The following is a 16,207-nucleotide window of genomic DNA, read 5'->3' on the forward strand; positions in this document are numbered from 1 at the left end:
TTTTTTCCAACTGTTCTAACACCAGGCAGATTATATCACATTCACCATCTATTCTGGAAGCTAGTAAGTAAATGTATTAAGTGGAATAGGCTAAACTGCCTCAACTAAGGGGCCCCAAAATGTATAATGGTCCCAAGACAAAAGCTTGTTTCTCATTCAAAAATTCAGAGTGGATGTTCCTAATTGACATGTGGCTTTCTTCCACTTGGTTGATTTCAGTACCCAAGTTCTGTTTTGTGGCTGTACCATTCCCAATGGCCTTCCCTTTTCCTCTGGTCAGAGGGAGGAAGGGGGAAAAACATGTAAGAAGCACATTCACTCCCTTAAAAAGCTCAGCCATGAAATGACATACTCCCATTCCTTCAAAGAGAACATAGTCTTGTGCCCATACACTTTGCACAGGAGGCTGGGAAGTATAGTCTAGCCATTTTATCTGGCTATAATCCTGGGAGAAACAGGTGGTGGTGGGTAGCAAAGGCTCTCTGTCACGGTACAGTCCCTGTGAAATCTGTGTTGTAGTGCAGAATTGTTAGTCTGTTATAATAAAAATCTTTATACATTTTTTATTGAGGTATAATTGACATAAAACAGTTGTTCAGGTGTTTAACGTAATGATTAAATATTTTTACGTACTGTGAAATGATCACCACAGTAGGTCTAGTTAACATTCATCACCATAAATAATTACAAAATTTTCAGTCACTGTGCTGTTATTTTTACATTATTTTTATTTAAACAAGCTTGAAGTCAAGATACTAGGAGTCATTTCCTTAAGTACCCGATGATTTATCATAAGGAGCTTAAGACTTGCTTTTTTCTATCTAAACTAGGTTGCTAGAATCCAGCTTCAGATACAAGAGACACTACAAAGGCAGTACTCCCATCATTCGTCTGTGCAGGATGCAGTCTCTCAGCTGGATTCTGAGCTAATGGACATAACTAAGGTAATAAAAAAGCAAGTGGAAGTCCTATAGCAGTCACCTATTATCTACAGATTTCCTGTTTCTTTTGCATTTTGCTATGTGTTTCATGGGAAAGATTAGCCCACCTCCACAAGATAAGATAAGCCATTTTTGGGAGCATGTCAGTAAGGCTGACAAATCACCACTGTGGTTAAAGAGCCAAGTTTCTCTTTCCAGGCTAGTTTCTATCAAGAACCTATCGCCCTCACATGCAGCTTTGTTAAAACGCCTGCCGTCTATTTCATGGCCTTGTTTCTTGTCTTGAAAAAGTAACTTACCTCTTTGCTTAACTCTCCAAGCCTCTCCTACTCTGTACCATCCTGAACAGTTTCTTTTTCAATCATTCTTGGGCATTTTTCCAAGTACCCTGAAGCAGTTCAGTATTCCATGATTTCTCAAATCTTAATTCAGACGATGCTAATTCTGAAAGAAATGTCATTGCAGCATCTTCCTCCCACCCAGAAGAAAAAAAAAAAAGACAATATTGAAATCTATTTAAATGTATTTATCATACATTTACCATTCTCAGCCTGGAGTTATGACCAGCTACAGGTCATCACACCTTTATATCTTATTTTAGGAACTTCAGATAAAGTCTTCAGTTGATTTAATTTTCAAGGAGTGCTTCACTGTTAATTTCTGAATGCTAACCTCTGGTTGTATGTATAATGTTGGCATTTTTCTTCCACAGCTTTATGGAGAATTTGCTGACCCATTTAAACTCGCAGAGTGTAAACTTGCAATAATTCATTGTGCTGGTTATTCAGACCCTATATTGGTTCAGACACTTTGGCAAGATATTATAGAGAAAGGTAAGTGTTCAGTTGTTGATATATTAGCTATACATTATTGAGACTTGGTAGTAGAATGAATGCAGGCTTCTGGTGGTCATTATAGTAGGACTCATGAGAATTGTACATATAGCTAAATAGGGGGAAGAGGGGTGGGTACCTGAGTAGGGTGGAGGTGATCCTGTAGAGAATGATCCCAGTGAAAATTTGAGAGGACTCTCACAAAAGATGTGTTGTTTTTGTGGTTTACGCTGCTTAATATAGGGGATTCTGAGATACTTACCTCAGAATCTCATAACCAGTGCCCTGGTAACATGAAAGTGCATCACACTAACAGAAACACAATCTGTTCGTTAATGTAAACACAAGTTCTATGGTATTTTGTACCTCGAAACAGAATAAAATAGCCAATTTAAACATTTCACATTGAAAACAATTTAGGTTTCTAATATGTCTCTCTCTTACAGAACTGAATGAAAGTGTGACATTGAGCTCCCCAGATAGGATGCATGCTCTTAGTCTCAAAATTGTGCTCCTTGGCAAAATTTACGCTGGCACACCTCGCTTCTTTCCTTTAGGTAAGCCATATCTAGCTTGGGTTAGTGCTAACAGCGTAGTGATTGTATTGTTGGTAACCTTATACAAGTTTGAAGAGAAGGGGAAATTTTTCGGCTGATGTTTTTGTGCATGGATAATCTGTGATTGATTCAGCTGCTCCTTATTATATTGAGGGCGTGTTTTTCTTAAAATAGCGAGTAGTTGTGTTAAAAATGTAATCTTTGTGAACCCCTTTCTTAACCAAGTATGCTGACTACCTGTGTTGCGTAGGAGACTCTGTCATGAGCCATTTGCCAACTTACAATGTTCTTTTCAGTTGTAAAACAATAGAATCTACATAAATCTGTTCATACTGTAGAATGTTAAGCTCTTTGTGTTTTTGGAAAATGTTGAGAAACATGAAAATGCTTATAATCAGAAAAATAAAGAGAAAATAAAGGGCAACTATGTATATGTCTTATAAGTATGTAAAACTTGTTGATTTTAATAGCAAAAGGGCCACATTATATACATGATCCCTTTAGAGGGTATTTTTGCTTTGACTTTAATTTGGGTTGGGGAGGGAATTAGGCTTATTTATTTAAGGGAGGTTTGGGGACTAAACCCAGGACCTTGCGCCTGCTAGGCATGTACTCTACCACTGAGCTACACTCTCCCCTTGACTTAAGATTTTTATTGTCAAGCCCCGTAAGATTTAGGGTGGAGGAAGCCTTCCTTTTTCTGTCACTCTCTTAATGGCAAACAAGGTACTGGGGACTTCAAACTAGAACAAATTTAGAGTTTTTAGAATTTTTATTACCTATCCAAATCTGTATGGTTACTTGTAGGGGAGATGCAGGGTCAGTGGCAGTTTTTTTAGTGATTCCTATTGCCCATGGATGTTCACAATGGTCAGGCTCAGATTTCAGGAACCACAAGTACAAATCTGATTGTTACTGTTATTATCTGTGATGTAACAAGTAGGAAAAAGTGAGAATGGGGCCACAATTAGAATCATCATAATAGATAACTTTTTAGGGATCTTATGAATGTTACATTTAACATTCCTAAAATGGAGATGCAGTAGCCCTTCTTTTCTAAAAAGCCGGTAAATTGAAGATATAATATTTCAAGATATTGAAGAAATATTAGCAATGGGTCCTCTCCAATAGTAGGAAAGTAAGTGGTCTCTATTTTCTTCTTGTATCTTTTTGTTTCCCAAATTCACTATAATATAGTTTTTTTCCTAATAGTTTTAAAGTGTGTAATTGAGTGGTTGTAGCATGTTCACGGAGTTGTGTAACCACAATTAAATTGAGACCATTTTCATCTCCCCAAAAAGAAATATTACCCTCAGCCCTAGGCAAACACTAATCTACCCTACAGATTTGCCTATTGTGGTATATGCCTTACTTTTTATTAAAAATTTCTTTTGAAAATTGTTTTTTAAAAGATTTCTGTCTAGAAACTGCTCAGTTATGAATAAGGCCTACTTTTTAGTATCAGAAGTTAACAATTCTACAATAGCAAAATAATAGTACTTATATGAGGTGAAAGACATGTTAACTAACCTTATTGTGGAAAACATTTTGCAGTATTTATGTGCATCAGATTATCACATTTAACCTTAAACTTACACAATGTTACATGTCAGTTATATCTCAATAAAGCTGGGGGCAAAAAAAGAGTTAACAATCCCAACTTCTGATCTTCTTCTTTCCCCAGATTTCATCGTACAGTTCTTAGAGCAGCAGGTTTGTACTTTGAACTGGGATGTGGGATTTGTAATACAGACAATGAATGAAATCGGAGTGCCATTACCTAGACTACTGGAAGTTTATGATCAGTTGTTTAAGTCACGGGTAAGGAAAATATTAAATACAATTAATTTATTTAGTTAAATTTATTAACTTATTCTAGATACAGGAGTGGACTATTTTGAGTGTATAAGTATCTCATCTAACACAGTTGCATCAGAAATTTGCTTCATTGATTGAGTATCAGAAATTACACTTCAGACTTAAAAACCCAATAATGACAATTAACTTTGCTATATGTCATGATACAAATCAAATATTTTAAAATATTGATAAATATAATTACATATGTTTTAGTCTTAGTGGAATAGGCTAAATACAATAAGAATTATCATTTTCTTTAAAAGAACAAAATATCAGTATATTTATTCACTTTAACCTCATCTAAAATATCAATGGTTTAACTTATGGTGAAAAAGAATATGAAAATGAATATATGTTCATGTATGACTGAAGCATTATGCTGTGCACCAGAAATTGACACAACATTGTAAACTGACTATACTTCAATAAAAAAAATATATATATATATATATACCAGAAATAATTAAATATCAATGATTAAAGTTCTTTCTCACCACAAGAAAAAGGAAATTTAATCGTGTATGGTGAGAGGTGGCAACTAGACTTACGGTGATCATTTCACAGTGTATGCAAACAGCGAATCACAATATTGTACACCTGAAACTAATGTAATGTTATATGTCAATTATAACCTCGATTTTTAAAAAATCTTTGTCACCATATTGAAGCTTATCAGACTATATATTTTGTAATTTTTACCCTAAAAGAACCAAATGAAACCTTGTTGAACTAGATTGTGCTTAGTACTAGTCATGATTATAGTAGCAGCATCAAAACATTCATACAGTGCTTTACAAGGCACTTGTATATCTCACTGAAGGCCTCACAATGAGCCTATGATGGAAATGGCAAGTTGTTGTATCCCCATCTTCTGCTCTGTTTGACAAGGGCAGAGAGGCTAAATAACCTGCTCACATCACATGGCTAGTAATGGGAGAGCCAGATCTAGAATTAACATTCTTTGACTACTGGTTTAGCCTCTTATTTACACTATCAGATTAAGTCTGCATAGGTTCAAAGTAAAAGTGGTGTCACATCCGATAGGAAAAGATGGATTTTTTTCTCTTACCCCAGGTTCCCAAACAGGAAACTTACATGCTCTACAAAGTGGATTGGACATCAGATATTCTTCCTAAATAACATCACAGGGCAGTTTTCAATGCTGTTTAATATTAACCATAATTAGATATATAATTTAGTAACCACATAATATTAAATGCTTATTTTAATATCAGTAAATTTTGCTTTGGACTCTGATGACTATTTTAACATAAATAATTGAAAATTCAGTTGACGCAATTTGCTTTACAACTCCTGATGTATATTTTCTTTATAGGATCCATTCTGGAACAGAATGAAGAAGCCACTGCACCTTTTGGATTGTATACATGTACTATTGACAAGATATGTTGAGAATCCTAGCCAAGTTTTAAATTGTGAGAGGTAAGTATGAATTAAATATTATATTATAACAAAGGCTTTTAAATACATCTAATAAACCTCTGGGTAACAAATTTGGAGACAGTGGGGCAAGATTTGGAGACTAAAAGAAGTATAGGAGATTTAAGCTCTTGTGTATATTTGCATTAACTATTTGAATGACATCGGTCAGCATGTATGAAAGATTAGTGTTTTCCATTTTTCAACCCTTGTATAGAATTCTCTATGTAAGTGAAAGGATACAATTTATGAATTACTCCTAAATTTCTGCTTTGAATTAGTGACCTAGGAAGTTCAGTTATGCCTTTGTGATATTATTGGCCATTTCAACGTGCATTTGTTTGAAAAGGCCGAAAGAATGTAAATAATTTAGTATTAATTTAAGGAGTTATAATTTAGTGTTAATTTAAGGAGTTATCCCTTACTGCCTCCTTCTCATTATTATCTTCCAAAGGAAAATGGTGCTGATGTGGAATTCATCTACCCCCTGAGTTTCCTTCTCTGTTTTCATTTATTTGCCATTTGTTTAATCACATGATCCTTGCTCTTCTGTGGGACTGTAAGTAAGGTTAGCAGAAGTTAAAGGGAAATGCTATAGTAGGAAATGTTTCTAAATGTGTAGATGGTTGATCAGGTGTTTTTTTCTTTTTAGGAGAAGATTTACAAATCTTTGCCTGGATGCTGTTTGTGGTTATCTGGTTGAGCTCCAGTCTATGAGCTCCTCAGTAGCAGTACAAACCATCACGGGGAATTTTAAATCTCTTCAGGCTAAACTAGAACGGCTTCATTAATTATTGTAATATATTTTCATCTGTGCATTTTGATCTGTAAAATAAAAGCTCAGCTGGGTCCAGGTATCAGGTGTTCTAAATCTAACAATTTAAGAACAGTTTTAGTAGAAATGTGGTTTTAATAAATAGGTAGTATCAGTAGACAGTACATTTGCCAGATGAGTTCTTTTTTTACTACATAATACTATTTTGTTTTTTAATAATCAAATTAGAAAACAACCGAATTAAGATTATGATTTTAAAAAGGATATAAAAATAAAACTCTTATTTTGAATTTATAGTATTCCTTTTCAAGTTCAAGGATCAAAACTTAAATAGACTAGCTGAGCAGATCCATTCCCATAATACTGGATTCTCCAACAGTTCTTAAATAGGCAAATCTCTTAAAAATTTATTTTGGTTTTGGCTTTATTCTTGGAAAGAAATTTCCTCCAACTACTAATTTTGACAGTTACAGTACTTGAAGATTAATACACATCTGGTTGTTCTTCAAGCAGGCAGTAAACTTGTAACCAATGTTCTGTGTCCTAAAAACCTATACAGGGAGATACTTTTTCCCTTAGTGTCCACCTAGCTCTTCTTTGCTCTGTGACTTCTGATTCCATTACAGCGCAGTTCTCAAAGTCTGTGAACGTCAGCATCATCTGAGAATCTGTTAGAGATTCAAATTCTCCAGCCCAGTCCTAAACCTACCGAACCCAAAACTTTGGGGTGAGTGCCAGCACTCTGCTTTAACAAGCTCTTCAGGACATTCTGGTACATGTCAAGTTTGAGAACCAGTGGATTAGAGGATATAGTTAGTTTATGAATTGAGCTCCCTGATTTCTCCTCTTGCCTCCCCCATCAATGATCACAAGACACGAGCTTTACCCAAGGCACAATATATAAAGCAAAGTTGTTAGTAATACAGTTTTTTTTTAATCTTCAACAAAATTAGAATAACAAAATCAAATGCAGGAGAAGAAAAGAGTGGTAATGACCAGGACTAACAAAAAAGTGAGAACATGAACTCCTTTCTTCTGAACTTTTATGCTTTCCTTCCACTTTTACTTTTTCCCAAGACTGTGGGGTTGCGCCTTCCATATTTATTCTCTTATAACTTAGCTTCCTTTCTTTTATAATCTTCCAACTTGTAATATTTAATAGAATGTCAAAATGTCACTCATTAGGTACCACTACCTCTCATATTTTTCAGCTTTTCAACTCTTTAAGTTTAGATTTTTTGAACATATAAAATGAATTTATGCTATACATTGTTAATTCTGTAAATTCAAAATTCTGTCAGTGTCTACTTAAAATGAAAGTCTTGCTTAAATATTATACTTAGCCGCAACTCTGCTACATGTTTTTATTTTAAGCACATTTACACAGAAGCACATTAATGTATATGTTAAATATATTCAACTCAAAATAATAAAGCTACACCTTTCAAAAGGGCTAAGATGGCTAAATGGTCCTTAAGAATAAGAAATTTGAATCCTGTTTCATTTACATAGTACATTTTGAGAGAGTCTTAAGAGTTCTAGCTGTACAGTAGATGTTATCAGTATCCTTTTGAGGGTGTGATTCTTAAGAGAAATTAAGGTCCCCTCCTTTTTAATCCTCTAGAAGAGTGTTTCTAAAATTTTAACATTCATAAGAATCACCTGGATAGTGTTAAACCAGATGCTCCACCTCCAATGTTATGTTGATACTGGTGGTCAGTGGATCAGACTTGGAGTAGCACTGTTCTAGCACATCTATCCACTTGGTTATTTGGTGTTCATTCAACACATTTCTTTATAATGACTATTAAACATAAATAGGCAACGAATAATAAGTGGAACATATGAAACTGCATTCATTGTAGGCAGTGAGGAGTCACTGGAAGTCTTGGTTGTGACACATTTGTTTAGATAGATCATTTTAGTATGGCAAAATGGTTAGAAAAGAAGAGAAGAATCTGTTTTGAGTAACTGTACGAGGTATGGGATATTGATCCTGAATGCACGTAATGCATGTTCAACATTTCTTTAATATAACACACCTGACTTATTAGTGACTTGTTCATTGAAAACCTCACTGCTAACCACACAAACTTTATCCACTTTTATGTTTTACAGTTAATTTCATCTCGACTCACAGATTACTCATTCTCTTCCTCAGGATACTTCCCGCCTCCATCTTTTTCCCTCCTGTTCATGAGGGGAAAAATTATGATAGTGATACAGTTGTATCAAGGAAATAAAGAAATAGAACATTGAATCTAAAGGTCTTGAAAGACTTATGATTTCCTTTCATTTTCTCTGTTGTTTCATTTTAATTCTCTTAAGTTTTTTTTTTAGAATATTTTCGAGTGTTCTAATAAATCATTTAAAATGTTAAGTTTTATTTTCCTCATAAGGAGACTGAAGCTAAATAACACTTTTTTAAATCCAAAAACTTGTAAGTAATGTAATCTAGTTTTTTCACTTTTACTGTTCTGCTTCAATCATATTAGTTACAATACTATTGTTTTTACAGTTTTTCATTTTCAAATAAGCATTTCTATTGTATTATGGCATGCTTGAAATTAAACATTTGTTTTAAAACTCAGTAGTGCTTTTTGTATTTTGGCAGCTCCTATTAGGAAAACTAACTTTTTCTAAGATTAATCAGTTTAGCATGTGGGAGCTAGGACTGTCACATCTCCAGCCCACATCTGAGTGTCTTACCTGTGTAAGGAACATTTCCGCTTACATGACCTCCAAAGCTCCTTATGCAAAACAACCAAATCTGTACTCGTTCCTCTCTCTCTGCCCTCTGCCTACTCCTGTTCTTGCTTCATTTCCTACCTCAGTCTTTATCATCTAAATTTGAATAGGAAATATGGGTAACACCTTTAAATGCCTTCCTCTCCCTCCAAATCCAGTTAGTCACCAATTTCTTAGCAACTCTTTTCTTAATGAAAAAATATCTGTCCAATTATCTCACTCTTTTAGTTTTTCAGGGTTTAATCAGGTTACCCTATTTCAATTGGATGCTTACAATAGTGTCTTAAGTGGCACTTCCTGCCTCTAATTTGACCTCTTCATTTCCACCCCCAACAGTGTCAGAGTTTTGTAACTGTAAACCTAAATATATTACACCCCCACCTTTTACTCCAGAGAAATTTCAGATTCCTGATGTGGCAAGTAAGGACTCCATCGAAGATGACAAAAATAACAATCTCAAGTTAGTTTAAGCAAAAGAAGAATTTATTGGCCCTCAAAACTAAGAAGTCCAAATACAAAGCTACTTCCACATGATTAGATCCGGAGCCTCAATTTCTTAAGGGCTTTGTCTGGGTCAGTCCTGCTCTTCTTTCCATCCTAACTTTTTGTCTACTTTTTGCAGACCTTTTGCTGCATAAGTCCTGGGAGAGTGCTGTAACCCAGAGGCAAGTCCCAGGAAGGGCTCTGACTGACCTAGCCTGAGTCATGGACTCAGTCTTGGGGTACAGGATCATTCCCCAAACCATAAAGAACAGGAAAGAAGTGCTTTCCTAGCAAACCAGATGCTAGACATACATCAGTCCACTCTATCTGTCCACTTAACCTTGATTACCATTAAATTCCTTGTGCTTTGATGAAAACTTACAAGCTCATAGATCCAAGAAAATGAACCCAGAACAGGAAAGGCACAAAATCACACCACAGCACAACATAATCAAATTCTCAGCAAACTAGGAATAAAACAACTTCCTCAACCTGATAAAAGTCATCTATGAAAAATATACAGCTAAAATTACACTTAATAGTGTAAAGGATGTTTCTAGTCAACATAGTATTGGAGGTCCTGATCAGTGCAATTTGGCAAACAAAGGAAATGTAAGACACACTGGAAAAGCAGAATTAAATGAGTGCTTATTCACAGACAGCACACTTACGTAGAAAATCCTATAGAATATACAGAGAATACTAGAACTATTAACAAACTGCTAGAATTATTAATAGAACTATAAACTAATGATAGCAAGGTCACAGGATATAAGGTCAATGTATAAAAATCAATTGCATTTCTATATACTAGCAACAAGTAAAAAATTTTTAAATATTAATTTAAATAGCACAAAAACCATAAAATAAGATTAATTTTTAACAGTATAAGAACTGTATATTGGAAACTACAAAAGTGCTGGAAGAAATTAAAGAAACCCTAGATGAATAATATATAATACTCATGCATTGGAAGGTTAAACTTAGTAACCATGAATTTTCACCAAATCAATAATGTAGATTTGATGCATTCCCAGCCAGATTTCCAGCAGGCTTTCTTGTAGAAATTGACAAGCTGATTCTAAAATTTATATAGGAATGAGAAGTCCTAGAATAGCCAAAAGTTTTGAAAAAATAAAACTGGAGATTATATTCTACTGATTTCAAGATTTTGTTATAAAGCTACAGAAATTGTGATAATGTGGCATTGGTGTAAGAAATGTCAGTGGAACAAAATAAAAGTACAGCAGTAGATGCATACACATGGACAACGGATTTTCAACAAAGGTACCAAGGTAGTTCAACGGGAGAAAGAACAGTCTTTTCAATAAGTGGTTCTGGAACCACTGAATGTCTACATGGAAATAAACCCCCAACCCTTACCTCATAAAATACACAATCACATCACAGACCTAAATATAAGAAGTAAAATTATGAAACTTCTGGAAAAATACTGGAGAAAAAATTTCGTGACCTTAGATTAAGCAGATTTCTTAAGAAAAACCTTAAGAAGAAAAAGTTGATAAATTGAACTCCATCAAGATTTAAGACATTTGCTCTTAGACACATTAAGAAAACAAAAAACTAGGCCACAGACAAAATATTTACAAACCAGAGATCTTATAAAAGATTTGACCTAAATATATGGAATACTCTTACAATGCAATAAGACAACTCCCCCCACATCTCCAGGAGATAAATAAGGGCAGAAAAGATTTGGATATTTTACTCAAGAAGGTATTTGAGGGGGAGGGTATAGTTCAGTGGTAGGGTGCATGCCTAGCATGCACAAGGTCCTGTGTTCAATCACCAGTACCTCCATTAAAAATAAATAAATAAACCTAATTACCTCCTCACCAACAAAAATAAATCTATAAATAAAATTTTTTTAAAAAGATATTTGAACGGCAAATAAACCCATGAAAAGAAGCTCAACATTGTTACAAGGGAAATGCAAATTAAAACTATGATAAGATGCCACTACACATCTACAAGAATGGCTAAAATTTAAGACTGGCCATTGGCAAGGATGCAGAGTACCTGGAACTTGTACATGATTGGTTATTTTTTGTTTATTCCTGACCTGTTCTCAGCTTCCTGATTAGCAACCTGATTTGAGGTATCTAATTATAAGGGTACTTGGTATAATGAATTTTAAAATCTCTCTCGTTCATTCATTTTCTTTCACCTTCCTAAGAGGAACCCGATTTCATTAGGTCACCTTCCCTTCCCCTCCATAAATCAGAGCAGATCCTCACAGGTAAAAACCAAGCAGGACAACACTCCCATCTTCACACAGCGTTTGTGTCTCATGAAACTTGAGACATATCTGGGACATGCGACTCAGTCTCAGTGAATGAGATGTGAGGGGAGGTAGGCTTTGGGAAAGAAACGTCTTCACTCTTCTGATAAATCTGTCAAGGGCTGCTCCCCTCTCAGGATGATTGTGGCTTGACTGCCTTAAGTCAGTGGTGTGCTGAGGCCCCTGGAACTGGGTTTTGAGAGTGGACTGTTAACTTTTCAGGAAATCTGTGAGCCAGTTGATGTCAGGCTTTAACTTGAAAGCAGTCATGGTAGGAAAATTTACCCCACAGAAATTGTCCAGTGCTATAAATCATGACTCTTCCCCCACCTCCTAGAGCAGTTTGTTAAATATTTACAAGCCTGCAACTGCCTTAAGTCCTGTGGGGCCCATTTAGTTAGCTGGGGGTGGGAGGACATAGGAGGACAGGGTTATGTACTACTAATACGGTTACTAAGGTCCACCTCTGAGTGTGTGAAGCAATCCTCAAAGACAGAGTCTGCTAAGACAGCACCCAAAAGATGCCTTGTGCTTAGAATCTGCCACAAAGGAGCTTATGTTACATTCCCTGAATGTGTCCTACATTTATTCAATATGATGCAACTGAACTCATAATCTTCCTCCACTTCTCTATCAAAATCCTACCCATCCTTTAAAGGTGAATCTGTTGGGGAGCCAATAGAGGACCCTTCTTCACTTTGTCAGCAGTTTTATTTTTGTTTAAATGATAGCTTTCCAAATGTTTAAAAAAAACTTCAAAATAACACACAGAAAAGTAAACAAATCATATATTAAGAATAATAAGTTTCCTCAAAGTGAACACATTTGCCTACCTAACCACCTCAATCAAAATACAGAACCTTACCTAAAAGCACATATTCTTTCCTATATCCTGTCCTGATAGCCCAGGTCTTATTATTTGACTTATTTTTTCCCTTTATCTTAGTTATGTTTTTTTCCTTCTAATGGGTTTTCTGAAAGTAGAACAACTCCAATTGCCATTTAAACAAGAAAAAAATTTAGAACTGAAATTAAAAGTATGCACGTTACATCAGTATGATTACACTCATCTAAAGATAAGGTCCAGGCAGTGGCTTGGTAAACTGTTGAGGCATCCATCACAGCCCCTCATCTACTGGGTTACAGTTGCTGTGGGTCCACTTTCTGCAGTAGAGCCTCGGAAAAGAAATCAGAGCATGGTCTCTACCTTTGGGATGATATATGGATCCATAGTGCTTGCCATGGGAAATAAAGTCCGTTGTCTCTGACAACTCTGGCAACTGTCATTGATTGTATAATTCAGTTTAATAGTCAAAATGACTTCTGGCTACTTACTCGTTATCTGCCTAAGTATGTGATAAGTTAACCATCTAACTGACAAGCAATGGAAGGCATACTTAAAACAGTTGCATTTCAGGTGACAGGGGAAGTCCAGGATTAATTATTGCCATTACAGTCTTGCAACTCACATTATCACAGTGACACTTAACTAGAGCATAAACCAGTCATTGCATGTGCTGTTTTTTGTTTGTTTGTTTTTAAGGCCAAGTGATTGACTAAAAATGGATATATGACTTTAAGCTGTTCCAATCGGAATGAAGCCCAGGTTGGAGAAATAGATCTTTTTCTGTTGGAGAGTAAGTTTGGATAGATAATCTAAAATCTGGGACATCTGTAGCCCCTTTGCTACCACAACAGAGATGATATTTTTAAAGAATATTTTGGATGGATGGACCTAGAAATTATACTAAGTGAAGTAAGTCAGAAAGAGAAAGACAAATACTATATGATATCACCTATATGTGGAATCTAAAATATGATAAAATGAAGTTATTTACAAACCAGAAAAAGACTCACAGACACAGAAAACAAACTTATAGTTACCAAAGGGGAAGTAGTTGAGGGAGATAAATTAGGAGGTTGGGATTAGCAGATACTAACTACTATCCATAAAATAGACAAACAGCAAAGTCCTACTGTATAGCACAGGGAACTATATTCAATATCCAGTAATAAACCATAATGGAAAAGAATATGAAGAAGAACATGCGTTTAACTGAATCACTTTGCCATACACCAGAAACTAACACAACATTATAAATCAACTATACTTCAATAAAAAAATTTTAAAAGAATTTTGGGGGAAGTAATTTTATACTTGTTAAATCTTATGCTGCACATGGTATCAGTCAGGGTTCGATCAAAGAGAAAGAAGCACTAGAAAATGTGTGTGTTTGTGTGTTTATAGGGATTTGACCTTATGCAATCGTGAGAGCTAGTTCAAGTAGTCTCTGAAAGGCTGTTGTCTTTGCTTCAGATGCTGGAGCTTGAAGTTCACAGAGCAGTTGATTAGCAAGTGAAGACAGGTGCAAAGCGGAAGAGAATAAGGAAAGTCTGGGACCTGTGAGCTTGAGCTGGAGCTCATGAGAACACACCCAAAGCCATGTCAAGCCTTGTTATTTCTCATCTTAGTGGTATCGGTGTCCTGCAGAAGCTGGGACCTTCTCGGAGCTAAATACTTACATGTGTCAGGAATTGGAGCCTCTGAAAGAGGATCCAAGGGAAGTTAGAGCAGAGGCAAGTTTTGCTACTGCCTTACAAGAAGGTAAGCCAGCAGATGAATGACCACATATGTGAGCTACAAAATGACTGCTGTTTCACTTCAGCCCTCAAATCTCTCCCATAAGAAGAATTGCTCTTGTGGTCTATTCTAGCTAGAAACATGCAAGGAAGGGAATTCTGGAAAATGTAATTCAGCCTAACCAAACTGATGTATTATAAAGCTACCACACTACCCATTCACTGAGTGCATGCACATGGCATGCACTCCTTTGTAGAGAAGCTAGAAACCACCTAGAACAAAGGTTTTGCTTTCAGCTTGAAGTTTCCAAGCAAAATTATTATTTGATTCCTTGGTGAGACAACTGTCTAAACAGCTCACCTTTAGTCACAGAGAAAGGGACTCTAAATGTCTTGTTATATCAAATTCAAAGCACTGAAGTCTGAATCTGGACTTTTGCCATAAGTCACAATACAATAGCCATCCAGAGAGGACTCAGAATGTGTGTAAGAGAAGTACTATTCAGGAGGCAAAAGAGAGTCCCCTTCTCCCCCAACTTAGTGGAAACAAGGAATCAGATATGCATATATTTCAAGGTAAAATCTCGTGGGGATGTGGTTGAAGAGAAAGTTGAGAGCTAAGTAGCTTTTCCCAGTTATTAGAAAAGATTGTTCTGTAGGATGCTTCCTCTCTCCCAATATGGGGATGGTCCCAGAAGAATAAAACATGGTAATGTGTGATAATTAGAGAAAAGAGCTGAATCATCACTCCTAACCTGCTCTCAGCCTCTTATGTCTAGCTCAAGGAACATTCTCACATGCTCTGGGGGACTTGAGAGCAAGAGGATCCCACTGTAAAGGCTGCAGAATGGAGAGATGAAGGATGTGGCCGAGCCTTAGTTGGCATGCTTGCAACATCAAGGGGGAAATACGAGACTCTACATCACAGACACTACAGTGGACACCAAAGCAAGAGACCCAGGAGTCAGCATCAGACATCCTGAAGCAGTGATGGCTAAGAATATAGAAAACAACGTTTGAATGCAAGCACTCTCTTTCCCCATTGCCTTTAAGGGCATATAACCCCTCCTACCACAATCACAATGAATCTACACTGTACACTAAGTGGAATGAGAAGACAATCTGCAAGACGAAGCATTCATCTGAAAGAGATTTTACAAAAGAAGAAATGGAAGTACCATTAATTGTCAAGGTAAAGACTTTCCCTGCTACATCATGGGGTATAGGCTCATAAAGAACATTTAATTACAGAAAAAAATTTTAAACTACATTTTCCTTGTAAAATAAGTAGATGTGCCATCTTCTCACTTTACCACAAAAAGAAGCCAGCCTGAAGACAAAAGGCAGAGTGAAGAGAATTTGGGGAAAATAAAACAAAGGCCCTGCCGAATCAAAACTTTTAAGAAACCTGCTGAGCCAATCAACTTCTTATATTGTTACATCCAGTCTGTGTGGGGTTCTCTGTTACTTGAATCTTTATTAGGCTTAAAGATAAGCATTTTAAATCAGCCAGTAAGTCAAAATTGGGAATTGAATATAGAATATCTAACATCCCAAACTGGACTCTTAATCACTGAACATAATACAAAGCTCACATGCCATTCCCGTTGTGTTGTTTGCTGCATCTGCAACCACTTGCTACTCAAAGTGTGGTCCAACGACCAGCAGCATCGGCATCACCTGGGAGC

General features: G+C 35.9%; 1 protein-coding gene across 5 annotated transcripts in view; it reads left to right on the forward strand.

Moving 5' to 3' along the window:
* NUP155 (nucleoporin 155) overlaps positions 1-6,486 on the forward strand; it is a 52,289-nt gene extending 45,803 nt beyond the window's left edge. For 4 of the 5 annotated variants that reach the window (XM_072958762.1, XM_072958763.1, XM_072958764.1 and 1 more), the window contains exons 30-35: positions 831-944; positions 1,654-1,774; positions 2,221-2,331; positions 4,016-4,152; positions 5,528-5,634; positions 6,284-6,486. In XM_072958762.1, the coding sequence (XP_072814863.1) occupies positions 831-944; positions 1,654-1,774; positions 2,221-2,331; positions 4,016-4,152; positions 5,528-5,634; positions 6,284-6,422 (729 nt within the window). In that variant the 3' untranslated portion in view covers positions 6,423-6,486. Of the gene's footprint in view, positions 1-830; positions 945-1,653; positions 1,775-2,220; positions 2,332-4,015; positions 4,153-5,527; positions 5,635-6,085; positions 6,191-6,283 lie in introns of all 5 variants that reach the window. The other variant, XR_012071514.1, reaches the window with a different exon arrangement.
* The last annotated feature ends 9,721 nt before the right edge of the window (positions 6,487-16,207 follow it).

This window comes from Vicugna pacos, chromosome 3, assembly GCF_048564905.1.
Source record: "Vicugna pacos chromosome 3, VicPac4, whole genome shotgun sequence".
In the NCBI taxonomy this organism is placed as follows: domain Eukaryota; kingdom Metazoa; phylum Chordata; class Mammalia; order Artiodactyla; family Camelidae; genus Vicugna; species Vicugna pacos.